The 26363-nt window shown below is 48.8% G+C and overlaps 1 protein-coding gene across 3 annotated transcripts; it reads right to left on the bottom strand.

Annotated features, from left to right (window-relative positions):
- ADCK1 (aarF domain containing kinase 1) lies at positions 1 to 26305 on the bottom strand. Of its 3 annotated transcripts, none has more exons than XM_075193492.1 (11): positions 26147 to 26305; positions 24927 to 25071; positions 22201 to 22284; positions 21308 to 21511; positions 19854 to 20012; positions 19608 to 19766; positions 19086 to 19202; positions 17508 to 17657; positions 17229 to 17426; positions 11622 to 11815; positions 1 to 3560 (listed from the first exon to the last, which is right to left on the bottom strand). In XM_075193492.1, the coding sequence occupies exons 2-11, from the start codon at positions 25065 to 25067 to the stop codon at positions 3389 to 3391; spliced, it is 1578 nt and encodes a 525-aa protein (XP_075049593.1). In that variant the 5' UTR covers positions 25068 to 25071; positions 26147 to 26305; the 3' UTR covers positions 1 to 3388. The 3 variants fall into 3 exon arrangements, with proteins under 3 accessions (XP_075049593.1, XP_075049596.1, XP_075049595.1); XM_075193495.1 differs by lacking the exon at positions 26147 to 26305 and adding an exon at positions 26101 to 26122; XM_075193494.1 differs by lacking the exon at positions 26147 to 26305 and adding an exon at positions 25185 to 25555.
- Positions 26306 to 26363: the final 58 nt, after the last annotated feature.

Here is a 26363-nt window from a genome sequence, read left to right as displayed (position 1 = left end):
TCTGATTATAGCGTTTATTACACAGCACCCAATAAGAGCCACCACACAGAGCGGTGTACTGGAGTGAGGTAGTTTCTGGCAGGATCATTCTTGTCCCAAGAGCTAGCAGTCAGTCACACATTTATGACAGCAATACCTTACTCCTGCAGAATATATACAGGAAATATACACAATCCACTCTCACATTTAAACAGATTATTTAACATTTGACAATAAAAATACTAGAAAAGGAAACACATTTAAAGACCTTGATGGGCTCAGTAACTGCGGTCTGTGATGACCACAGATGAACACTGCTCTGTCCAGACACCTCATCTTACAAATAGTTTAATTACTGTGTTATAAAGCAGCACAATCAGGAAGAATAAAAGAGTACCATATAAATACGGACAGTTATACAGCAGTTCTCAGCGGTGACACCAGAAGCGCTGCCTCTCACTCTCTGGAACTCTCCTTATCCGTGGTTAGCGATCTATTCCACGCTCTCATTGTGTCCTCTACAGACCACGCTTCAGTCTTACCTGTTTTACTAAGACCATGTGCCAGGTATGAATTACACGTGTGCATGAAATATACATAAATCATACATATCAAGTTAATATTCACACTGTGATAATACTCTTTCTGCTTTTCCCAGATACCCAGGGTAACATCCTATGCTCAATTAGTCAACTGCTTAAAGAAAGCCTTTAATTCCAATTATCTCCTGTTATTCAGCCAGTTATTGCATTTGGGGAACAAGGACAAGCAGAAGCCGGATATGATCATGCGATGCAGTTACACAACTAGTGTTACATTATTAATCACACAGGAATGATGAGGCCAATGCTAGACAGCGTGATGTTATAATTACATTGCATCATTTCTGTAGCACATACATATTCCACAGCGCTGTACAAAACTGGAACAAGCGGCTCAGGAGTTTCTACTCAGAAGAGCTTACAATCCGCAGGGACAAGTGAAAGCTATGAATGTTAGGATTACTAGCTATGTGTAATGTGAGTGGAGGGCATAGCACCCAAACTACATACAGATAAACTCTCTACTAACACAATCGCCACGAGGGCTCGTGCTTCTGGCGCCACCTTCAGGTTAAACAAAATATCTGCAGCCAATCTCCACATGAAGTGAAATCTGTGAGCTTTGTGCGCTCCGAGCCCGATTAATTAAGGAAGCATAAACACTGGTACCTGCTGCATTGTAAAATCACTCTGTCCATGCTCAGACCTGCCAGTGAAGACAACAACGTCCAAATCATTCAGAGCGGTTCTAGACCCGTTTTCATTAACAGATGTAGCTTCACATCCGCTCCTTGTTGGATACGGACCTGCGTATGCCCAGTATAGGCGAGTTTTTTAAAAAGTACACGTTTGTTTTGTGTTTAGTAATGATTTAGGCCCTCCCTGTATAACCCTGAAAGTACATTTTATTCTTCTTTGATAAGCAGTGATCTGTGCACTGTGTGATAGAGTTAGGGAAGACAGAGGCAGTGACATGATGTGAAGAGGGGAATGGAGGCAGCAGGAAGCCACAGACTGAGAGTTATATAGTGGAAGGAGCAGGGTCCTCAGCAGCACAGAGTAGTGATATGAGGCTGCTGTCACACTGATACAGAAAGTCACAGACTGTGAGTTACATAGTGGAAGGAGCAGGGTCCCCAGCAGCACAGAGTAGTGATATGAGGCTGCTGTCACACTGATACAGAAAGTCACAGACTGAGAGTTATATAGTGGAAGGAGCAGGGTCCCCAGCAGCACAGAGTAGGGATGTGAGGCTGCTGTCACACTGATGCAGGAAGCCACAGACTGAGAGTTATATAGTTAAAGGAGCAGGGTCCCCAGCAGCACAGAGTAGTGATATGAGGCTGCTGTCACACTGATACAGGAAGCCACAGACTGAGAGTTATATAGTGGAAGGAGCAGGGTCCCCAGCATCACAGAGTAGTGATGTGAGGCTGCTGTCACACTGATACAGGAAGTCACAGACTGTGAGTTACATAGTGGAAGGAGCAGGGTCCCCAGCAGCACAGAGTAGTGATGTGAGGTTGCTGTCACACTGATACAGGAAGCCACAGACTGAGAGTTATATAGTGGATGGAGCAGGGTCCCCAGCAGCACAGAGTAGGGATGTGAGGCTGCTGTCACACTGATGCAGGAAGCCACAGACTGAGAGTTATATAGTTAAAGGAGCAGGGTCCCCAGCAGCACAGAGTAGTGATATGAGGCTGCTGTCACACTGATACAGGAAGCCACAGACTGAGAGTTATATAGTGGAAGGAGCAGAGTCCCCAGCAGCACAGAGTAGTGATGTGAGGCTGCTGTCACACTGATACAGGAAGCCACAGACTGAGAGTTATATAGTGGAAGGAGCAGGGTCTCCAGCAGCACAGAGTAGTGATGTGAGGCTGCTGTCACATTAATGTTGTCAAACTAATGTCTATATGAAAAAAAGTGCATACATCCAACTTGTTTTTACTTCAGAAAAGGAATGCAAACTGACGTCGTGATTATGGTTTTTTTTACCAGAATTTCTGTTCTCTGTAATCATCCCATAAATTTGTGGCAACTTTAGGTTTTAGGCTGGAAACATCTTAGTATGAAATGAAACACATTTGTGAGATGACAGAACAATGACTCTGACCTACAGCCACTAACTGTTTTATCTCGGTCTTACAAACAACAATAATTATATTCTAATGTTATTAGAAACAACTGGTTCCTTCGTATTGTACAGCTCTATGAATACTGCTGGCGCTTTATAATAAATATAATTTACTTCTGTCCCATCTCATTTGCTGTATATCACCTGGAACCTGCATCTCTCCAGCTGTTGTAGGACTGTAAGACCCAGCATGTACTTTCAACCTTCTAGTGTCAGGGTATGCTGGAACTTGCAGTTCCACCATAGCTGGAAGAAGAGAAAGGCCTTCATAGAACCCCCCACATCAGTCTATATTACACTTATTATGGTGTTTTGATACCAATGCAGCAACTCACCCTAAAATAATACAGACAACTCTTGTGTGACCTCTAATGTCTGTATCCTCTTGTTTTAGTACATGTGGTGGGGGATCTAGATCCCATGTGTTCCTTTCATCTCTGTGGTGAAATCTACATACCATGGATGTTTTCTAATGTCTTTTGTGGGTTCCAGATCCCATTATATCTAATACATGTACATGTGACGGGTTCTATATATTACGTGTGTTCTCTACTTTCTGTACATATGTTCAGTTCTAGATCCCGTGTATTCCTCTAATTTCTATACACATGGTGGGTTCTAGAGAAATATATGGTCTCTGACACTCCAGAATCTGTACGTTACGGTTTCCTCCATTAAGGGGTGAAATCATTGCAGCTGCTTTTTGTGTCTATCCTGGGCCCGGGAGTCACGAGAGATACTGCGATATCCAGTGCAGGACACGATGCAGCCAGCGGCCCATAGGGGAAGCCTGAGTCCAGAGGAAGATCTCATAGAGCTGAAGTTGTCCCAGACGTAGGGACTCTGAGACAGAGATGTGAGCGTAGGCCCAGACTGAAGAGGACGTCTCCTTCCGATGCCTTCAGAGGAGAGACAAGAGAGGAGACATCACATGAACACACAAGGTGGAACTGGAAGATGCCAGTGAAATAACACTTTAATGTTAATAACACGTAACCCTCAAATGCATTCCAAGGGCACTACTGAATGACTCCAAATTCCAACCCTTCCATAATGCACCATAGACAGACTGCAGCTGCCGATTACCGAGCGACTACAGACTGCAGCTGCCGATTACCGAGCGACTACAGACTGCAGCTGCCGATTACCGAGCGACTACAGACTGCAGCTGCCGATTACCGAGCGACTACAGACTGCAGCTGCCGATTACCGAGCGACTACAGACTGCAGCTGCCGATTACCGAGCGACTACAGACTGCACCTGCTGATTACTGAGCGACCACAGGCTGCACCTGCTGATTACTGAGCGACCACAGGCTGAAGCCGCCGATTACTGAGCAACTACAGACTGCACCTGCCGATTACTGAGCGACTACAGGCTGCACCTGCTGATTACTGAGCGACTACAGGCTGAAGCCGCCGATTACTGAGCGACTACAGGCTGCAGCCGCCGATTACTGAGCGACTACAGACTGCACCTGCTGATTACTGAGCGACTACAGGCTGCAGCCGCCGATTACTGAGCGACTACAGGCTGCAGCCGCCGATTACTGAGCGACTACAGACTGCACCTGCCGATTACTGAGCGACTACAGGCTGCACCTGCTGATTACTGAGCGACTACAGGCTGAAGCCGCCGATTACTGAGCGACTACAGACTGCACCTGCCGATTACTGAGCGACTACAGGCTGCACCTGCTGATTACTGAGCGACTACAGGCTGAAGCCGCCGATTACTGAGCGACTACAGACTGCACCTGCTGATTACTGAGCGACTACAGGCTGCAGCCGCCGATTACTGAGCGACTACAGGCTGAAGCCGCCGATTACTGAGCGACTACAGGCTGCAGCCGCCGATTACTGAGCGACTACAGACTGCAGCTGCCGATTACTGAGCGACTACAGACTGCAGCCGCCGATTACTGAGCGACTACAGGCTGCAGCCGCCGATTACTGAGCGACTACAGACTGCAGCTGCCGATTACTGAGCGACTACAGACTGCAGCTGCCGATTACTGAGCGACTACAGACTGCAGCTGCCGATTACTGAGCGACTACAGGCTGCAGCCGCCGATTACCGAGCGACTACAGGCTGATCATCATCAACATTATTTATATATTGCCAGCAAATTCCCTAATGTTTACATACCAGGCGATATTACAACTTGACCTCATACCATAGGGCAGTATTGCTACCTGAGAACCACTAAGCTGGGCTATTTTTGGAGTGGGAGGGGTTTCCCAGCACCAGAACTAATTACTATATAGAAGGTAATACCTGGTGGTATAATCATTATGGGAGCACTTGAACATAATGCCGGGACCAGCAACAATGATGTGTAAAGGGTGTGACCAGGCAAACTGAGAATCCGGGTCTGGAAATTTAGATATTGTTACATCACCCTACACCCTTCTAGATGGCTGAGTATTATTTTGTGATGGAGAGTTCTTGTCAACTTGGGAACATGAAGATGAACTCAACACGTCTTCTAGGACATCACATTCCTGTGCACCAGATGCTGAAGTTCTCTCCTAGAGATTCTAGAATCCAGGAAACTGCAATTGTTTCCAGCACCTCCGTCCAGTGGGAAAACTCCCAGGATTGCCCCCACGTGCCCAAGGTTTGGATTCTTCTACCCTTTAGCCAGGAATGGGTGTCCCGGGCAAGTTGAACCTTTATAATGATGCCCATTGAGCACCTTTCATCAGTAATGTGTGGCTTATGAAGAACCACAATGAAGACTGGATGGAGGGAGTGTCCCAGGCATCGTGTCTCCAGGACCTAGTAGGGACAATGTATTTAGGATGTAGCTTGGCAGAGACCAGGCTCCTGAAGAACGTATTGAAGACAGCTTGTGTCTCTTGTCAGCACAGAGCCCAACAGACAGTTGTCTTTGAGAGGTCCGGAAGGCTCCCGTCTCATTAGCCGCATTCAGTAAATAGAAGCAGATATGTCTAGTTGTCCCGGTTGTAAGAAGAAAGGGTCATCAACAACTGTGCTGGGGTTTGTATAGTCCACTCTATTAGATCATTGTTCTGTTGGTGGAAAAATTAAGATACCGGTATCTATTTCTAGACGAATTGGGAGCCTCTATCAGATACAATAATGGAAAGTAGTCAGTGAGGGCGATAACTCTGTCATAAGCCCAGGACCATGGTCAACGGCAACCAATGAAAAGAGAATAATTTCGAGGAGGATGATTATTATTATTATTATTATTATTAATTTTTATTTATAGGGCGCCACAAAGTATCCGTAGCGCCGTACAAGGACAAACAATGGCACAGTACAAGGTGAAACAGCACAGTACAAGTAACAGTAAGCACTATAACTCTGGGGGCTCAGGCACAGCATGAAAGAGAGGGAGGGAGGGGAAAAGTGAGTACAGGCAGGTAACTATGGCCCAAGAGGGTGGGCACGGATGACAGGTTGAGAGTCACTGAGGGGAGCGGAGAGAAGCGAGAGGAGACCGAGGGCAGAGGGACTGAGAGGCGGTGAGATGAGTAGCTGGAGAGCGCAGTTAAAAGTGATGGAAACAGAAGGTAGGAGAGCCCTGCTCAAAGGAGCTTACAATCTAAAGGGAGGGGAAGACAGACAGACACATGGATGAGACGGAGAGACGAGAGGAAGGGGGAGAAGGGAAGAAGGGATGAGAAAGAGAGGTAGCCGACCGGTGGGAGTTTAGGCATGAGACTGGAACGCTTTAAGGAAAAGGTGGGTTTTTAATGTTCGTTTGAAAGAGGACAGATTAGGGGAAGTTCTGATGGAGCGGGGGAGCTTGTTCCAATGGAGGGGAGTGGCGCGGGAGAAGTCTTGGATACGTGCGTGAGAGGAGGTAATCAGAGGGGAAGAGAGGCGACGATCGTTGGACGATCGCAGTGAGCGGGAGGGAGTGTGAATAGAGATAAGGTTAGAGATGTAGGGAGCAGTGGAGTTGCCGAGGGCCTTGTAAGTCAGAGTGAGGAGCTTGAAAAGGATTCTGTAGGGGAAGGGGAGCCAGTGAAGGGCTTGGTAGAGTGGGGATACAGATGATAGTCCTACCACTAGGGGGAGCCTCCATCTTAATGTGCCACAGTAAAAGGGGAACGGTATTATCCTTCTAGTACAAATGTTGTAAGTGGCTACAAAGTCCTTTACATTGTTTTATTAAATTGGGATACAGGAAAGTTTTCTATATAAGGTCTAATTGCCAATTTGGCATCATGAGCCCACTGCAGTATTTTGGGATTAACAATGGAGGAACAAACATTTTCCCTCAGAAGCAGATGGAACAGGAGTTTAAACTTCAGAAATCTGTGTCCATAATTTGAATGAATCAAAGCAACAGAATATGGGTTTATGGAATAATAGGTCCAACGTCCACAGAAGAAGACTCTGACAGGAAGAACTATCTTGAGAGAGACACAGGAGGGATATCTCCATTTCTGTGAGGTGTTAGAATGTCTGCTTGTTGTTTGTCAAATGATCAGAGTAGGCCAAATAGTGAGAAGGGAGAATAAAGCGGGAAGTGACAGGTCTGGGATCTTCTGCAATATTTCTTCCAGAATCTGACCCTTGATAATGGGCCATAGGTACATTATGGAGACGCTGACATTAAAGGACATCAGCTCCTTATGACGTTCTCCTACTTTCATCTGCAGAGGACGTGTTCTAGATGTGATCAATGGAACCAGGATAGAGGATTATTATGTTTAGTGGTGAAAGATAAGTCCATATATTTCCCCACAGCTCCGGAATTCACAAAGGTCAAAGTGTTGATAGGAGAAACACCCCAGCAGGGTAACAGGAAGGAGAAGACAAAGACCAGATCTATGCATACTATAGAATAATATGGGGTGCCTACAGGAAGATCTTCGTTGGGACAGGGCAGGTGAACATTAGATGAGATGGCCCTTTATCCCACAGCATCAGAAAGCTCAAAGATAGAGTTTGCAATTTATTTGTTAAAAAGGTGCGTTCCTCCTAGCTGGAGCGGTTCCTACTAGCTGGAGCGGTTCCTACTAGCTGGAGCGGTTCCTACTAGCGGGAGCGGTTCCTACTAGCTGGAGCGGTTCCTCCTAGCTGGAGCGGTTCCTCCTAGCTGGAGCGGTTCCTACTAGCGGGAGCGGTTCCTACTAGCTGGAGCGGTTCCTCCTAGCTGGAGCGGTTCCTTCTAGCTGGAGCGGTTCCTACTAGCTGGAGCGGTTCCTCCTAGCTGGAGCGGTTCCTCCTAGCTGGAGCGGTTCCTCCTAGCTGGAGCGGTTCCTACTAGCGGGAGCGGTTCCTACTAGCTGGAGCGGTTCCTCCTAGCTGGAGCGGTTCCTTCTAGCTGGAGCGGTTCCTCCTAGCTGGAGCGGTTCCTCCTAGCTGGAGCGGTTCCTACTAGCTGGAGCGGTTCCTCCTAGCTGGAGCGGTTCCTCCTAGCTGGAGCGGTTCCTCCTAGTGGGAGCGGTTCCTCCTAGCTGGAGCGGTTCCTTCTAGCTGGAGCGGTTCCTACTAGCTGAAGCGGTTCCTTCTAGCTGGAGCGGTTCCTACTAGCTGGAGCGGTTCCTCCTAGCTGGAGCGGTTCCTCCTAGCTGGAGCGGTTCCTCCTAGCGGGAGCGGTTCCTCCTAGCTGGAGCGGTTCCTCCTAGCTGGAGCGGTTCCTACTAGCGGGAGCGGTTCCTACTAGCTGGAGCGGTTCCTCCTAGCTGGAGCGGTTCCTCCTAGCTGGAGCGGTTCCTTCTAGCTGGAGCGGTTCCTCCTAGCTGGAGCGGTTCCTCCTAGCTGGAGCGGTTCCTACTAGCTGGAGCGGTTCCTACTAGCTGGAGCGGTTCCTCCTAGCTGGAGCGGTTCCTCCTAGCTGGAGCGGTTCCTCCTAGTGGGAGCGGTTCCTCCTAGCTGGAGCGGTTCCTTCTAGCTGGAGCGGTTCCTCCTAGCTGGAGCGGTTCCTCCTAGCGGGAGCGGTTCCTCCTAGCTGGAGCGGTTCCTACTAGCTGGAGCGGTTCCTTCTAGCTGGAGCGGTTCCTCCTAGCTGGAGCGGTTCCTCCTAGCGGGAGCGGTTCCTCCTAGCTGGAGCGGTTCCTACTAGCTGGAGCGGTTCCTCCTAGCGGGAGCGGTTCCTCCTAGCTGGAGCGGTTCCTCCTAGCGGGAGCGGTTCCTCCTAGTGGGAGCGGTTCCTCCTAGCTGGAGCGGTTCCTCCTAGCTGGAGCGGTTCCTCCTAGTGGGAGCGGTTCCTACTAGCTGGAGCGGTTCCTCCTAGCTGGAGCGGTTCCTCCTAGCTGGAGCGGTTCCTACTAGCGGGAGCGGTTCCTCCTAGCTGGAGCGGTTCCTCCTAGCTGGAGCGGTTCCTCCTAGCGGGAGCGGTTCCTCCTAGCTGGAGCGGTTCCTCCTAGCGGGAGCGGTTCCTCCTAGCTGGAGCGGTTCCTCCTAGCTGGAGCGGTTCCTACTAGCGGGAGCGGTTCCTCCTAGCGGGAGCGGTTCCTCCTAGCTGGAGCGGTTCCTACTAGCTGGAGCGGTTCCTACTAGCTGGAGCGGTTCCTCCTAGCTGGAGCGGTTCCTCCTAGCGGGAGCGGTTCCTCCTAGCTGGAGCGGTTCCTCCTAGCGGGAGCGGTTCCTCCTAGCGGGAGCGGTTCCTCCTAGCTGGAGCGGTTCCTACTAGCTGGAGCGGTTCCTACTAGCTGGAGCGGTTCCTCCTAGCAGGAGCGGTTCCTCCTAGCTGGAGCGGTTCCTCCTAGCGGGAGCGGTTCCTCCTAGCAGGAGCGGTTCCTCCTAGCTGGAGCGGTTCCTACTAGCTGGAGCGGTTCCTACTAGCTGGAGCGGTTCCTCCTAGCAGGAGCGGTTCCTCCTAGCAGGAGCGGTTCCTCCTAGCAGGAGCGGTTCCTCCTAGCTGGAGCGGTTCCTACTAGCTGGAGCGGTTCCTACTAGCTGGAGCGGTTCCTCCTAGCTGGAGCGGTTCCTACTAGCGGGAGCGGTTCCTCCTAGCTGGAGCGGTTCCTCCTAGCTGGAGCGGTTCCTCCTAGCGGGAGCGGTTCCTCCTAGCTGGAGCGGTTCCTCCTAGTGGGAGCGGTTCCTCCTAGCTGGAGCGGTTCCTCCTAGCTGGAGCGGTTCCTACTAGCTGGAGCGGTTCCTCCTAGCTGGAGCGGTTCCTCCTAGCTGGAGCGGTTCCTACTAGCTGGAGCGGTTCCTACTAGCTGGAGCGGTTCCTCCTAGCAGGAGCGGTTCCTCCTAGCAGGAGCGGTTCCTCCTAGCAGGAGCGGTTCCTTCATAGGGGAAGGTGTGAGGGCCGGGCAGATATCTTCTTCTTCTTCCACTAAGGCCTCATTGGACCAGCCGGCCGAAGACTTGATGTAACATAGAAATAACTGTTGACTCGGGGTGAACCTTTCTCCCACACAGCGGATGCTCCAGGGCTTGTGCTCACAGTACCCACAGGCAGAGAAGTCCTCACAGCTAAGGCCCAATAGTTGTGGAGTGAGATTAGGTGTCTTACTGGAGAAGAACGCAGGTCTAGGCACTAGTGAGGGGTTAATTCATAATCCTGGGCCAATTACAAAAACAATTCTCAAAGCGATAATTGCAGATGTTAACGCATGACATCATTGTGTACTGACAACACATACACTAGAACGTGGGAACTATAGAGGAAGACATGGCTGCGCTAAGGGTACAGGTCATACAGGTGCACGCAGGGCACGCGTGCCAAGTCGGTTAGATAATGTTACACACTGCCGGTATAATCAGTGCAGGGGGCTCCGAGGGTATAACCGGGGCAGGAGGGCTCCGCTGGTATAAGCGGGGCAGGGGGCTCCGCCGGTATAATCAGTGCAGGGGGCTCCGCTGGTATAAGCGGGGCAGGGGGCTCCGCCGGTATAAGCGGGGCAGGGGGCTCCGCCGGTATGACCGGGGCAGGGGGCTCCGCCGGTATGACCGGGGCAGGGGGCTCCGCCGGTATGACCGGGGCAGGGGGCTCCGCCGGTATGACCGGGGCAGGGGGCTCCGCCGGTATGACCGGGGCAGGGGGCTCCGCCGGTATGACCGGGGCAGGGGGCTCCGCCGGTATGACCGGTGCAGGAGGCTCTGTGAAGAGTAGAATGAAACCCATATTATTCTAATCCAGGTCAGAAGAGACTGACATTAGTAAATGAGCAGCGTGTGGCCTGATTGCATGGTGAATAAAGATTGTGCTTACAGTATTAATTACCAAGGAAGACATTACTTACCTACTAACAAGACAAACGCTGTACTTAGCGAGCGCTGAGCGAATACAAACTGCCGCTAATGATTAAGAAGAGAATAACTCTCAGCAGTAAATGCTAGAGAGATAAGACTGTATTAGTGTTTTGTCTCTAAAGCAGCAAACCAGTGTCCAGTATGGCTGCCTGAATGGATGAGCGCAGCATCATGTCCATAGGGCACACATCATATCATGGATTTGGTAAGAGTAACCATACAGCCTAATGAATCCTGGTCTCCATGGAAATGGCCGCCACCTCAGAACTGACTGCCTATCGGTGGAGATATTTTCCTAAGTCTCATTAGAATATAAACTGTAGAGAGTGATTAGTGGAAATACAGACTGTACCCAGTAATTAGAAAGAGAAAACAGCCTGCACTTGGTACAGAGATTAGCAAACGATGTAGTGATTACTGATCATGTGACTGAGCCATTACTGAATGAATACATGCTGTGATTAGGACCTCTATTGTCCGCTGCTGTCGCTGGTTCTCTTCCCCGGGGCTTGGTGGCCAGAAAGACCAGATTCAGCGTATCTCCTTTTCAGCACAGGTGGCTCAGATAAAACTACTGAATTACAGATAAATTGTATTCAAGCAATATCTCACAAAGCTGCTATTCCTCCTATACATTGACTAATATCATCAACAGTGTTCCTTTAAGAGGAGGGTTAGTAGGTGCCTGGGAGGGTCAGCACATCTAGGGTAAGACTGAGCTAATCAGAGGGCTGTAAAGGTTATACAGGAGTAAGGTGCAGATACTCACCTGGCGAGTGCTCGGACACAGCAGCGAGACATACAGAGGAACGAGCTAGCACTGGCCGTACTGCAGAGAGTGGTCTCAATACCACGTAGAAGGTCATTGGTCTTCAGGAGCAGAAGCATCTGACGTGGGACACTGGCGAGAAGCTGGCTGATCTGAGGAAGGTATGCGGCTGCGTTGCTGCGGATCTCCTGAGCCTGGAGAGATGGCCAAAGAAACAAAACATGGAACAGATATAAGGGAAGGACATTAAACTGAGAGACAGGTGTAGAGAGGAAGAGTATATACTGTGGGACAGGCGGAGGAGAGAGGAAAAGAGTATATACTGTGGGACAGGCGGAGGAGAGAGGAAAAGAGTATATACTGCGGGACAGGCGGAGGAGAGAGGAAAAGAGTATATACTGTGGGACAGGCGGAGGAGAGAGGAAAAGAGTATATACTGTGGGACAGGCGGAGGAGAGAGGAAGAGTATATACTGTGGGACAGGCGGAGGAGAGAGGAAAAGAGTATATACTGTGGGACAGGCGGAGGAGGGAGGAAAAGAGTATATACTGTGGGACAGGCGGAGGAGAGAGGAAAAGAGTATATACTGCGGGACAGGCGGAGGAGGGAGGAAAAGAGTATATACTGCGGGACAGGCGGAGTAGGGAGGAAAAGAGTATATACTGTGGGACAGGCGGAGTAGGGAGGAAAAGAGTATATACTGCGGGACAGGCGGAGGAGGGAGGAAAAGAGTATATACTGTGGGACAGGCGGAGGAGAGAGGAAAAGAGTATATACTGCGGGACAGGCGGAGGAGGGAGGAAAAGAGTATATACTGCGGGACAGGCGGAGTAGGGAGGAAAAGAGTATATACTGCGGGACAGGCGGAGTAGGGAGGAAAAGAGTATATACTGTGGGACAGGCGGAGGAGAGAGGAAAAGAGTATATACTGTGGGACAGGCGGAGGAGAGAGGAAAAGAGTATATACTGCGGGACAGGCGGAGGAGAGAGGAAAAGAGTATATACTGTGGGACAGGTGGAGGAGAGAGGAAAAGAGTATATACTGTGGGACAGGCGGAGGAGAGAGGGAAAGAGTATATACTGCGGGACAGGCGGAGGAGAGAGGAAAAGAGTATATACTGTGGGACAGGCGGAGGAGAGAGGAAAAGAGTATATACTGTGGGACAGGCGGAGGAGAGAGGGAAAGAGTATATACTGTGGGACAGGTGGAGGAGAGAGGAAAAGAGTATATACTGCGGGACAGGCGGAGGAGAGAGGAAAAGAGTATATACTGCGGGACAGGCGGAGTAGGGAGGAAAAGAGTATATACTGCGGGACAGGTGGAGGAGAGAGGAAAAGAGTATATACTGTGGGACAGGCGGAGGAGAGAGGGAAAGAGTATATACTGTGGGACAGGCGGAGGAGAGAGGAAAAGAGTATATACTGCGGGACAGGCGGAGGAGAGAGGAAAAGAGTATATACTGCGGGACAGGCGGAGTAGGGAGGAAAAGAGTATATACTGCGGGACAGGTGGAGGAGAGAGGAAAAGAGTATATACTGTGGGACAGGCGGAGGAGAGAGGAAAAGAGTATATACTGTGGGACAGGCGGAGGAGAGAGGAAAAGAGTATATACTGTGGGACAGGCGGAGGAGAGAGGGAAAGAGTATATACTGTGGGACAGGTGGAGGAGAGAGGAAAAGAGTATATACTGTGGGACAGGCGGAGGAGAGAGGAAAAGAGTATATACTGCGGGACAGGCGGAGTAGGGAGGAAAAGAGTATATACTGCGGGACAGGTGGAGGAGAGAGGAAAAGAGTATATACTGTGGGACAGGCGGAGGAGAGAGGAAAAGAGTATATACTGCGGGACAGGCGGAGGAGAGAGGAAAAGAGTATATACTGCGGGACAGGTGGAGGAGAGAGGAAAAGAGTATATACTGTGGGACAGGCGGAGGAGAGAGGAAAAGAGTATATACTGTGGGACAGGTGGAGGAGAGAGGAAAAGAGTATATACTGCGGGACAGGCGGAGGAGAGAGGAAAAGAGTATATACTGTGGGACAGGCGGAGGAGAGAGGAAAAGAGTATATACTGTGGGACAGGCGGAGGAGAGAGGAAAAGAGTATATACTGCGGGACAGGCGGAGTAGGGAGGAAAAGAGTATATACTGCGGGACAGGCGGAGGAGAGAGGAAAAGAGTATATACTGCGGGACAGGTGGAGGAGAGAGGAAAAGAGTATATACTGTGGGACAGGCGGAGGAGAGAGGAAAAGAGTATATACTGCGGGACAGGCGGAGTAGGGAGGAAAAGAGTATATACTGCGGGACAGGCGGAGGAGAGAGGAAAAGAGTATATACTGTGGGACAGGCGGAGGAGAGAGGAAAAGAGTATATACTGTGGGACAGGCGGAGGAGAGAGGAAAAGAGTATATACTGCGGGACAGGCGGAGGAGAGAGGAAAAGAGTATATACTGTGGGACAGGCGGAGGAGAGAGGAAAAGAGTATATACTGCGGGACAGGCGGAGTAGGGAGGAAAAGAGTATATACTGCGGGACAGGCGGAGGAGAGAGGAAAAGAGTATATACTGTGGGACAGGCGGAGGAGGGAGGAAGAGTATATACTGTGGGACAGGTGGAGGAGAGAGGAAAAGAGTATATACTGTGGGACAGGCGGAGGAGAGAGGAAAAGAGTATATACTGCGGGACAGGCGGAGGAGAGAGGAAAAGAGTATATACTGTGGGACAGGCGGAGGAGAGAGGAAAAGAGTATATACTGCGGGACAGGCGGAGTAGGGAGGAAAAGAGTATATACTGCGGGACAGGCGGAGGAGAGAGGAAAAGAGTATATACTGCGGGACAGGCGGAGGAGAGAGGAAAAGAGTATATACTGTGGGACAGGCGGAGGAGAGAGGAAAAGAGTATATACTGCGGGACAGGCGGAGTAGGGAGGAAAAGAGTATATACTGCGGGACAGGCGGAGGAGAGAGGAAAAGAGTATATACTGTGGGACAGGCGGAGGAGGGAGGAAGAGTATATACTGTGGGACAGGTGGAGGAGAGAGGAAAAGAGTATATACTGCGGGACAGGCGGAGGAGAGAGGAAAAGAGTATATACTGTGGGACAGGCGGAGGAGAGAGGAAAAGAGTATATACTGCGGGACAGGCGGAGGAGAGAGGAAAAGAGTATATACTGTGGGACAGGCGGAGGAGAGAGGAAAAGAGTATATACTGTGGGACAGGCGGAGGAGAGAGGAAAAGAGTATATACTGTGGGACAGGCGGAGGAGGGAGGAAAAGAGTATATACTGTGGGACAGGCGGAGGAGGGAGGAAGAGTATATACTGTGGGACAGGTGGAGGAGAGAGGAAAAGAGTATATACTGTGGGACAGGCGGAGGAGAGAGGAAAAGAGTATATACTGTGGGACAGGCGGAGGAGAGAGGAAAAGAGTATATACTGTGGGACAGGCGGAGGAGAGAGGAAAAGAGTATATACTGCGGGACAGGCGGAGGAGGGAGGAAGAGTATATACTGTGGGACAGGCGGAGGAGGGAGGAAGAGTATATACTGTGGGACAGGCGGAGGAGGGAGGAAGAGTATATACTGTGGGACAGGCGGAGGAGGGAGGAAGAGTATATACTGTGGGACAGGCGGAGGAGAGAGGAAGAGTATATACTGTGCGACAGGCGGAGGAGGGAGGAAGAGTATATACTGTGCGACAGGCGGAGGAGAGAGGAAAATAGTATATACTGTGGGACAGGCGGAGGAGAGAGGAAAGAGGCTCGGGTAGAGCAGATACTAGAAGATGTGAATTACAAATCTGGTTTATAAATACACTTCGGGCCTGATTCAGAGTTGTACGCTAGTTTGCGCAGTATATCTTACATGAAATTGCACGTTGATGCTCACAAAACGCAATTGCGCACAATTCAACACATCTGACACTTACGACCCCCTACGAGCGGGAGAGGGAACCGGGGTGACCTGGACGTAAGGACACTTGTTTCCATAGGTATCTTGTGCACCTGCTACGGGGAAGGTGTAAATCCCGGAGGATAGTGATGACCAAGACAACATTACAAGGTTTAAGTTGTGTACAGAGAAACACACATGCGTGTAGCTTGCAAACAAAGTGAATGTCCGCCATTGGCTATTACTTGCTAATTACACCGCAAATAGAATAGAAAATAAGAATAAAATAAATAGAATTTTGCAAACTTTCTAAAAAAAAAAAATCTTGATTTATTCAACTATTAGAAAACTGGTTATTTGTTCGGGACAATTATAAAGAGCATAGCAGAATTATTTCCCATATTAAGCATTTTCATGTGCGTTCTTTACTGTCATTATGTAAAAGTGGTGCATTTGTACCTATCGCTACGTGCGTCTCAATCAGTACTTACAGGTGACTGCGTCCTAAGATACGGTCAGCCCTGAATACGGCTGGAGATACAACATAGCTGCACACGATTTATATTTAATGAGAACTTACGTTTATTTTGCATCAAACTCTGAATCAGGTCCTCGGCCTTCATACACATATACACACATGTACAATGACACATACAGACTGACATACATAGATTTACATACACATATATATGTTTTGGGAAGTCTAGGAGTATAAAAGGGTTACATTTCCTGAGCTCCTGGTTAAACACGCATGTCCCACACAGAACAAGGCGCTAATTACAGACACAACTAATTACATGTTATCACAGGCAGACTGGTCTGAGCCAGCTGTAGACAACAACGTGTGTGACAGAGAGCGGAGAGAGGACGTGTCATAGAGAGTGTGAGTGTGTGTATGAGTGTGACAGTGTGTTGTATATTATATAAAAGGGTGTGACAGTGTGTTATATATTATATATAAGGGTGTGACAGTGTGTTGTATATTGCCTCACAGCACTGAGGTCATGAGTTCAATTCCCGACCATGGCCTTATCTGTGTGGAGTTTGTATGTTCTTCCCATGTTTGCGTGGGTTTCCTCCTGGTGCTCCGGTTTCCTCCCACACTCCAAAAAACATACTGGTAGGTTAATTGGCTGCTACTATATTGACCCTAGTCTCTCTCTCTGTCTGTCTGTGTGTGTGTGTGTATTAGGGAATTTAGACTGTAAGCTCCAATGGGGCAGGGACTGATGTGAATGAGTTCTCTGTACAGCGCTGCGGAATCAGTGGTGCTATATAAATAAATGGTGATGATGATGATATATATATAAGGGTGTGACAGTGTGTTGTATATTATATAAAAGGGTGTGTCAGTGTGTTGTATATTGTACCAACCAGGATTAATGTGGACTCATCTGCGATACAGTAATACGGGTGTCAGCTCACGTTTGGGGAGTAATCAGACACATGTTCGGCAGATCCGCTCCATGTATATAACTGCTGAGCAGGATGTTTATAATGATTCCTAGCACAGCGTTACATATTTAGTCGGCAGTGTTGTGGCTGAGACGTCTCAGATGTGACCGGAGCAGAGGCCTCTCCAATATCCTGGAGGACAGCCCCACATTCCACTCAGTGACCCCAAATGTTACCCCAGCATCTATGACTCTCCTCAGCCTGCTCAGGACAATCAGTCAGACAACCTTCACCTACCGGGTCTTTCGGATCCTATGTAACACTCACCTCTTCCCTACTGACGGGACTGCGGTCAATCCCGCGGTTTACGGAGTCCCAGGAGCGGGCAGTCAGCATACAGGCAAACAGGGGGTATAACTCCCCTGCCCCCAGGCGCTGGCTGTATCTGCGCACCCCGTTCACGTCAGCAGCCAGCAGCGCCTGCCACAGGCGGCAGTAATTCAGGCGGAAGCTGTCACTCAGTTCCTGCAGAAGAGTCAGAATTATTGTGGGAGTTGCAGTAAAACTGGGAAAGTTATTATTCATAATGTCTCCATATTCTGGCACCTGGTACAGTCCATGGTCCAGAAGGATGATTTCAGGTCCTTTATTGTCTGAATTCTGTCGGACCAGAACATTTCCAGGGTGGGGATCACAGTGCACAAATCCGTGGACAAAAATCATCTCACTATATAACATCCCCAGAGCTCTGGAAACCTGATGGTGAGAGAAGAGGATGTTATTACACTCATCACCCTGTCACAGAACCATCCCGTCCATACTCCTGCGCACCTCAATCATGTGGTAACATGACCTTACTGTGCAGCCTATCCAGTCACTAGGAGCCAGTGACATCACTGAGAATGCAGCCTATCCAGTCACTAGAAACCAGTGACATCACTGAGAGTGCAGCCTATCCAGTCACTAGGAACCAGTGACATCACTGAGAGTGCAGCCTATCCAGTCACTAGGAACCAGTGACATCACTGAGAATGCAGCCTATCCAGCCACTAGGAACCAGTGACATCACTGAGAATGCAGCCTATCCAGTCACTAGGAACCAGTGACATCACTGAGAGTGCAGCCTATCCAGTCACTAGGAACCAGTGACATCACTGAGAGTGCAGCCTATCCAGTCACTAGGAACCAGTGACATCACAGAGTGCAGCCTATCCAGTCACTAGGAGCCAGTGACATCACTGAGAATGCAGCCTATCCAGTCATTAGAAACCAGTGACATCACTGAGAGTGCAGCCTATCCAGTCACAAGGAACCAGTGACATCACTGAGAATGCAGCCTATCCAGTCACTAGGAACCAGTGACATCACTGAGAGTGCAGCCTATCCTGTCACTAGGAGCCAGTGACATCACTGAGAGTGCAGCCTATCCAGTCACAAGGAACCAGTGACATCACTGAGAGAGCATCCTATCCGGTCACTAGGAACCTGTGACATCACTGAGTGTGCAGCCTATCCAGTCACTAGGAGCCAGTGACATCACTGAGAGAGCAGCCTATCCAGTCACTAGGATCCAGTGACATCACTGAGAATCCAATCAAAATGTGTTGGTTAAGTTAGAAAATGGTTTATAGCAGTAAAACTACACAATACCAACAACAATAATAATATGTTTGAACAATGCTCTCCGTGACTATACACCGGCAGTCGGCCGCTGCCCTGAGTTACCTCCATAGTAGGGACCAGATGAAACCACTTATCCCCTGTGGTGTATAGGGCTGTTATAATGTGTCAGACATTACTGATAATTTAGAAGCCACATATGTGTGAGGAGCACTGAGTGGTGTTTGTGCGAATCACATAGATCTGATTGGTTGTTGTGTAAGATGTAACGCCTGGCGGTAGAGATGTGAAGAATTAGCCGGCGGTGGGATGGTTAAAGTTCTCTGCAGTGACAAATGAACAGGGGAAGTCTCCCTGCCAGTCAGACGGGCAGCTCAGCTTTGTTCCAGCACTTGTAAAACCATGCATTAAGGATATCACAGTACTAATTACAGCTCTAGGGAAACAGACGCTGCAGGGGGGTGTCCTGGTGACACGAGGAGGCTCCGCTTCTGTCAAGCACAACAGAGACGTGTTAACCCATAAACACAGCAACAAAGATCAGCGTATAGGGCTCAGTCATACCTGATCCACATCAATATTATTCTGCTCCATGTATTGTCTGTCATTGACCTGTCCTCCGTCCACATACTCCATCACTAAAACCCGCTTCCTGCTCAAGTCCCAGTGGATTCTGGGTATCTGAAAATGGCATAAAGAAAAAGTATGAGCAAGACAGTGGTGTCTAAAATCTAGGAAACGTCTGGATACAGCATTTATTATACACTACACCGTGGATGTTACATGATTCTGTGTGATACACAATATGAACATCTACCTGTATTATTGATTAAAGATGGATTAAGAGCATTAGTACATCACAATATGTGTCTCTGGTTCATGCTCTGCAGACATTGCTATAGTGACACCTGCTGGAGAGAAGAAGGTACTACACACCTGGACGCAGTATACATGGCAGATCGCCCCATTCATGATAATACCTTTATGCTCTTGGTGTCGTTATAACCTTATTACAGTCTATATGTAGTAATTTGTGAGATTTCAGCGAGACATAGAGGTGCGCCGATCTCTGCCGCAGTGACTCACCCTGAGGAAGGGGAATTGGCGGACCATGTCGGCCATTCTCTCAGCGTTGCGTCCCTCGTTCAGGAAGTCCAGCTCTCGGGGAAGATTCTTCTTGGCCTCTTCCACCAGCCACATGAACTCAAACTGCGGGAAGACTTTCTTCACCACGCGCAGGAGTACCTGGAGGAGACGGGCGGGGGGGCGTTACAGAGCGCAGAGCGTTACAGAGCGCAGAGCGCTGCGCTACCACCAATAGACATCACTCACCTCCATGATGCAAATGTCCAGGGAACTCTGTGTCTGCACCTTTGGGTGCTGAACCTTCACAGCCACCATCCGACCATCTTTCAGAACGGCCCGGTGGACCTGGGCTAATGAGGCAGCACCAAGTGGAGTCTCCTCAAACTGAGCGAACACTTCAGACGTCTGAGGGAAGACGGCAGCTTAAATACACTGAGCCGGGGTTATACAGCGAGTCACCCTGGGGACCTACACATCATATATAGCATTAGTGACCTAGTACTGACCCGATATAACCAATACCCCCTTTGTATTACTAATACCCACTCCGTCTATCTAATACCCCCTGTATACCTAATACCCCCTCCGTATACCTAATACCTCCTCCGTATACCTAATACCCCCTCCGTATACCTAATACCTCCTCCGTATACCTAATACCCCCTGTATAACCAATACCCCCTCCGTATTACTAATACCCACTCCATATATCTAATACCCCATCTGTATACCTAATACCCCCTCCGTATACCTAATACCTCCTCCGTATTACTAATACCCCCTCCGTATGCCTAATACCCCCTGTATAACTAATACCCCCTCAGTATACCTAATACCTCCTCCGTATACCTAATACCCCCTCCGTATACCTAATACCCCCAACGTATACCTAATACCCCCTCCGTATACCTAATACCCCCACCGTATACCTAATACCCCCTCCGTATACCTAATACCCCCTCCGTATACCTAATACCCCCACCGTATACCTAATACCCCCTCCGTATACCTAATACCCCCACCGTATACCTAATACCCCCTCCGTATACCTAATACCCCCACCGTATACCTAATACCCCCTCCGTATACCTAATACCCCCTGTATAACTAATACCTCCTCCGTATTACTAATACCCCCTCCATATACCCAATACCCCCTGTATAACGAATACCCCCTCTATATAATTAATACCCCCAGGAATATCTAATACCCCCTCTGTATACCCAATACCCCCTCCATATAACTAATACCCTCTCCGTATACCTTATACCCCCTCCGTATAACTAATACCCCCTCTGTATATCTAATAGTTCCTCTGTATAATACCCCTCTATATAACTAATACACTCTAGATAACTAATGCTCCCAGGAATAACTAATACCCTCTATATAACAAATACCCCCTCCATATAACTAATGCCTCCTGGTTTCGCTGGTCTCCCACCCTCGGCGTCTCCAGCAGCTGAGGAGATTCCTCCACACTGAGCTCATCTCTCCAGACTGCAATAACAGAAGCCATAAATCTCGGCTGATGCGTTGTTATTAGGGGAGGGGGAGTTATTACCACACTGTGACCCCATCCTGATGCCCCCATCAGATCTGCGGGCGGCTGATTAATTATGTCTCATAATAAGACGATAGGATCAGTCAGTGCCCCCCCCCCTCCCCCCCCGGTGATTAATATGAGACACGTTGTCACCTCTGCGCCCAGCTCCTCTCGGACGACACGCAGGACGTCGGCGAGGGGCGAGGATGGCGCCCGGCTGTGTAACACACTCAGGGTACGGGTATATTCCAGGGGCAGCAGATATTCCAGTGCGCCCAGGTGCTGCCCCACCTTGATGAATGTGCCCCGATTGGCGCAGCAGAGGTCCAACAGCCGTTGCGCAGAGCGAGTGTGAACCTGTGGGAAGTTTGACACGTGACTGCACGCGCCTCTCACTAACACACAGACACACACATACACATTGCACTAACACACACATATACACATCGCACTAATACACACATATACACACCGCACTTACACATACATACACACACCACACACACTGCACACTAACACACACATATACAGCACTAACACACACATATATATAGCCCACACACATACTAAACACTAAAACACACACCGCACTAACACACAGACACACACACTCCACTTACACACAGACACACACCGCACTAACACACAGACACACACTGCACTTACACACAGACACACACCGCACTAACACACAGACACACACTGCACTGACACACAGATACACACACTGCACTAACACACAGACACACACCGCACTAACACACAGACACACACTGCACTGACACAGATACACACACTGCACTAACACACAGACACACACCGCACTAACACACAGACACACACTGCACTAACACACAGACACACCGCACTAACACACACTGCACTAACACACAGACACACACTGCACTAACACAGACACACACCACATACTAACACACACCACTAAGACACACTGCACACACACACATCACTAACACACACATCACACTAACACTCACGTACACACAGTACTAACACACACATTGTGTGAGCCCTGTTTCCTGTACCTGTGATTTGATGACATCATATTCCTGTGTTGCTGGGGGGACGTTGTGGAGGTGTATGAGGTAATCACAGGTAATGGCTGCTGTCTGTAACAGATGAGATGTGTCAGTAGGTGATATAGATTCTACACCAGACTGAGCGCACATCCAATGTGTCCCTTCTGATGGAGACTGCGCAACAAATGTCACGTGAAACATAACTGTCAGGAGGTTCATGACACGAGGGTGAAACGCGCAGCATTGGGAGACCAATCGTAAGCCAAGCGTCAGTCTCTTCTTATAACACGACTCTCATGTACTATAATATCTGGGAAGGTGCAGGGAGCTCCGGACCACTGCACAGCTGGGTACATACTACAGGAAATTACTACAGATGTGATTTCTGTAACTATTTCACCAACGACTGAAAGTCCTGAAGACCATGCAGATTCCTGTGTACACACCTACACGATTTACCTTCAGATCTGTGATCTTCATCTCTCATAACCATCTGCTGAAAAGATCCTGACTCTGTACACTGTACAGATATCTGCCTACACTGCTGGTCGTTAGTGCGTGCACACTGCCACATCTGTCCGTCATCGTTCCATCGTGATATTTAGGAAGTTTACAAAACCAAATCAAACAATACGATGTGCTTTGGTACGATACAATATGATTGTGGGAGCGTACACACTAATGAGATATTGGACCTATCAGTCGTTTATTGTGTGACTGACACGATAATCAGTCGAAAAACCTGTTGGGCCCGATTCATTGAGGCACATACTGAGTGCAACCTGCGTTTGGGATTATACGGACATACATTGTCTTTGTGCACTTATAAATTCATCAAGGCACGGATCTAAAGACACGTGCGCTGTTGAATTTGGGTGCAAGTCTACTGCACTCTACTACACAAGACGCTGCATGATGCGTCCAACACCTATGTAGAATATAAATTTGTATATATTAATAAAGTGGCAAAATGCCCCTTCCCTGCTCCATTCACTCCCTGATATCGTAGGCTGAAGTAAGTGCGGTCAGGGCTGCGTTCACGGAGCTATCTCCCAGTTCTGGGCACGCGCAGTGACTTTGCGTACGATACGCACAATTATAAACCAGACCCAGTGTGTACCCAGCTTAATGATCCACGCAGGAATGTTTACTCTGAAGCGCATCTGCTGCCCCCTGGCTGGCTCCTTAGGAATTACAATGTAAACATTTTATTTTTGATGGTTTTGGTGTTGGATTGTCTTATACCTGATGATGTTCTTATTACTTGTCGTGAACATAGAGAACTTGCAGTAATTTATAAGGGATAATTCATAACTGCAGTGTAAATAGGTTATATCAAATGAATCCATTGATAAATTTAAAGTATAAAATTTAAAGACAGAGAGTCTGATGTAAATGTGTTTGCTGGCACCATGTCACTTCTAGCAGCTTCAAAGATCTCTTACTGTTAGTCTTAGACACTTGACTAGACTTTGTGGGGCTGAGCACAGCTGGAGATCCTGGTAGGCAGCATGTGAAAGCCTATACAGGTATATAGAAATATGAAATTTCCTTCATAGTTCATATTTTGGGGAATCTGGGTGCCACTACATACTGAGGATGAGATATCAGGGTTGTGAATGACAAGTACGGGTGGTATCCTTGAACAGCTAAAACACATATCTTTGGAAAAGGTGAGTCACATTGTCATAATTCCATCATGTTTGGTATTGAAATGTACGGGAGATTATGACCTGTTTATTAAAGGTGGAGTTATGTCGCTGGGATATATCTGTAAAAAAGCTAAGACAGGTCAACACTTAGGAATAGTTTTGAACAGGCCTTAGGTGACACCCAGGGGACATCCCTGCCCCCTATTAGCATTAAACACTGCCCCTGTGAAGACCATCCCATTTAATTTTGCTTAAAAAACCTGTGTTGGGAAGGGGCAAGCGTCAGTTTCTTGGGGAATCAATCTAATTGAAGGACTGTCCATCTTTTCTGCCTACCCCCAGGCATACAGATTATAAGTAATTTATGCTCTGTACTGTTATCCCTTTTGCTTTTTATAATGGTTTGCAATTTTTTAATTGTATGTTAAATCTTTATCTAATTGTTTTTATTATCTGTAAGCATTGTACTTTTTGTATATTAAATCTAAAATTTAATAGTTCTGTCCTTATTGCTCTAAACAAATTCATTGCCTGTTTAGAAGAGATTGCTCGACCAAGTTAACCCTTGGAATGCCAGTGTGTGATTTGTTGATATATTTGATTAACAAGCTTGTATTTACATTTGTGTAACAGTCTGGAGGTGTAAAGAGTTAACCCTGCGTGTGCTGGTGTGGGTCTTGCTAGTCTGTGAATAGCTAGAAGCCTGCGTGCCAGTGTGGGACAGTGTATTGGGGTCCTATTGCCCGTATTCAATAGGTGGTGGCAAACCTGGGGTGTGAGAGCGCTGTGTTGGGGGGCGATTCCGTAGGTCTATAACCTGTGTGATAGGTAGAAAGAGACTGTGGGCTGGAATCGTGTGTGACCTCATACAGCGAACACCCCTAAGTCACGGCAGCTGGGAGCGTATTCTTGACATTACTGTTAAATATATAATATATTATGCAATACTACGTTATTCTAACACTTCCGCCGTACTGGGGCGTCACATTGATCGATAAAGAAGTTCTGTTTCCTTCCAGCATTGTGACACTGTACACACTGCGCTAAAGACAACGTTTCTACGTCCTGAGCGTTACTCACCGTCACCACAGCTCTTCCAATACGCACAACCCCAAAATCATTGGGGTCCCAGTACTGTGTTCCGTACACCAAGACCCCCGAGGTGCCGAGAGCAGCGCAGATCAGAGATGCGATTCTTACAGAGCTCCTCCCCATTCCCATCAGCCTGGAGAAACAAATCATCCTCTGTCATATAGCGGCATCATGTTCTGCAGCGTCCCTGCCCCAGAGGAGCTTACAATCTAATTCACTACCACACACCCGCACATTGGAGCCTACCAGAGACAATCCACCCAAAGCCAGGGAGACACCCAGGGTTGTGTTCACGCTGACTGCCAGAGTATAACCTCTTTATTTCATATATCAAATGTCATGTATATCGCGGCGACCCCCAGAAGTCAGGCCTGGATTATCAGCCTTCCAGGTGAGATAAATATGACTGTCGCTGTTCCTGTCTTGTACACGGGGCTCAGCTCCCGCCTGATGGGTCTGTAGACCAAAGTTTCTATACAGCTCACCTGTCTCCCATATATAATGTAATGAGCTATATTATATGGTATATGGCTAATGGCAAATACTGCAAATTACAGCATATTAAACAGGAGGGCTATAGAGCACCCCCCCCTGGTGGTTATACGCAGGCAGAGACCCCTTCCCCTGGTGGTTATACGCAGGCAGAGACCCCTCCCCCTGGTGGTTATACGCAGGCAGAGACCCCTCCCCCTGGTGGTTATATACAGGCAGAGACCCCTTCCCCTGGTGGTTATACGCAGGCAGAGACCCCTCCCCCTGGTGGTTATACGCAGGCAGAGACCCCTCCCCCTGGTAGTTATATACAGGCAGAGACCCCTTCCCCTGGTGGTTATACGCAGGCAGAGACCCCTCCCCCTGGTGGTTATACGCAGGCAGAGACCCCTCCCCTTAGTGGTTTTACACAGGCAGAGACCCCTCCCCCAGGTGGTTATACGCAGGCAGAGACCCCTCCCCCTGGTAGTTATATACAGGCAGAGACCCCTCCCCCTGGTGGTTATACGCAGGCAGAGACCCCTCCCCCTGGTGGTTATACGCAGGCTGAGACCCCTCCCCTAAGTGGTTATATACATGCAGAGACCCCTCCCCCAGGTGGTTATATACAGGCAGAGATGCTTATTCCATACTATGTGTGACGCAATGAATATTAAGGGGGGTCTGTCACCTGTGACCCCGAGATGAGGGCCTGGGGTTCTCACTGTGTAACTTACCGCCCCCTTCAGCTGCACTGCCAGCACTATCCGCTCACTAACCCCCCTACCACGGCGCTTGGCACAGTCCAATTTGCGCGGTGCCTTCTGGGAGTTGTGGTTCTCAGCTCGCACTGTGCATTAGAATGTGGCGCTACGGCATACAGGGGGCGGGGTCAGGAGAAACCATCTGACACAGGGAACAGGGGTGTAGCGCACGGAGAGAATGAGACGGCTC

Source organism: Mixophyes fleayi, chromosome 12, assembly GCF_038048845.1.
Source record: "Mixophyes fleayi isolate aMixFle1 chromosome 12, aMixFle1.hap1, whole genome shotgun sequence".
Lineage (NCBI taxonomy): Eukaryota > Metazoa > Chordata > Amphibia > Anura > Limnodynastidae > Mixophyes > Mixophyes fleayi.
This window is presented reverse-complemented; position numbering and strand designations above follow the sequence as displayed.

What these genes read in the sequence shown, in the direction of transcription:
- ADCK1 (XM_075193492.1), bottom strand. Translation starts at nt 25,067, where the DNA reads ATGGGAATGGGGAGGAGCTCTGTAAGAATCGCATCTCTGATCTGCGCT. An exon ending in TTGGAAGAGCTGTGGTGACG is followed by an intron (nt 22,285 to 24,926) that starts GTGAGTAACGCT and finishes CATCTGTTACAG; the next exon opens with ACAGCAGCCATTACCTGTGA. An exon ending in GTCCCGTCAGTAGGGAAGAG is followed by an intron (nt 11,816 to 17,228) that starts GTGAGTGTTACA and finishes CCATCTCTCCAG; the next exon opens with GCTCAGGAGATCCGCAGCAA.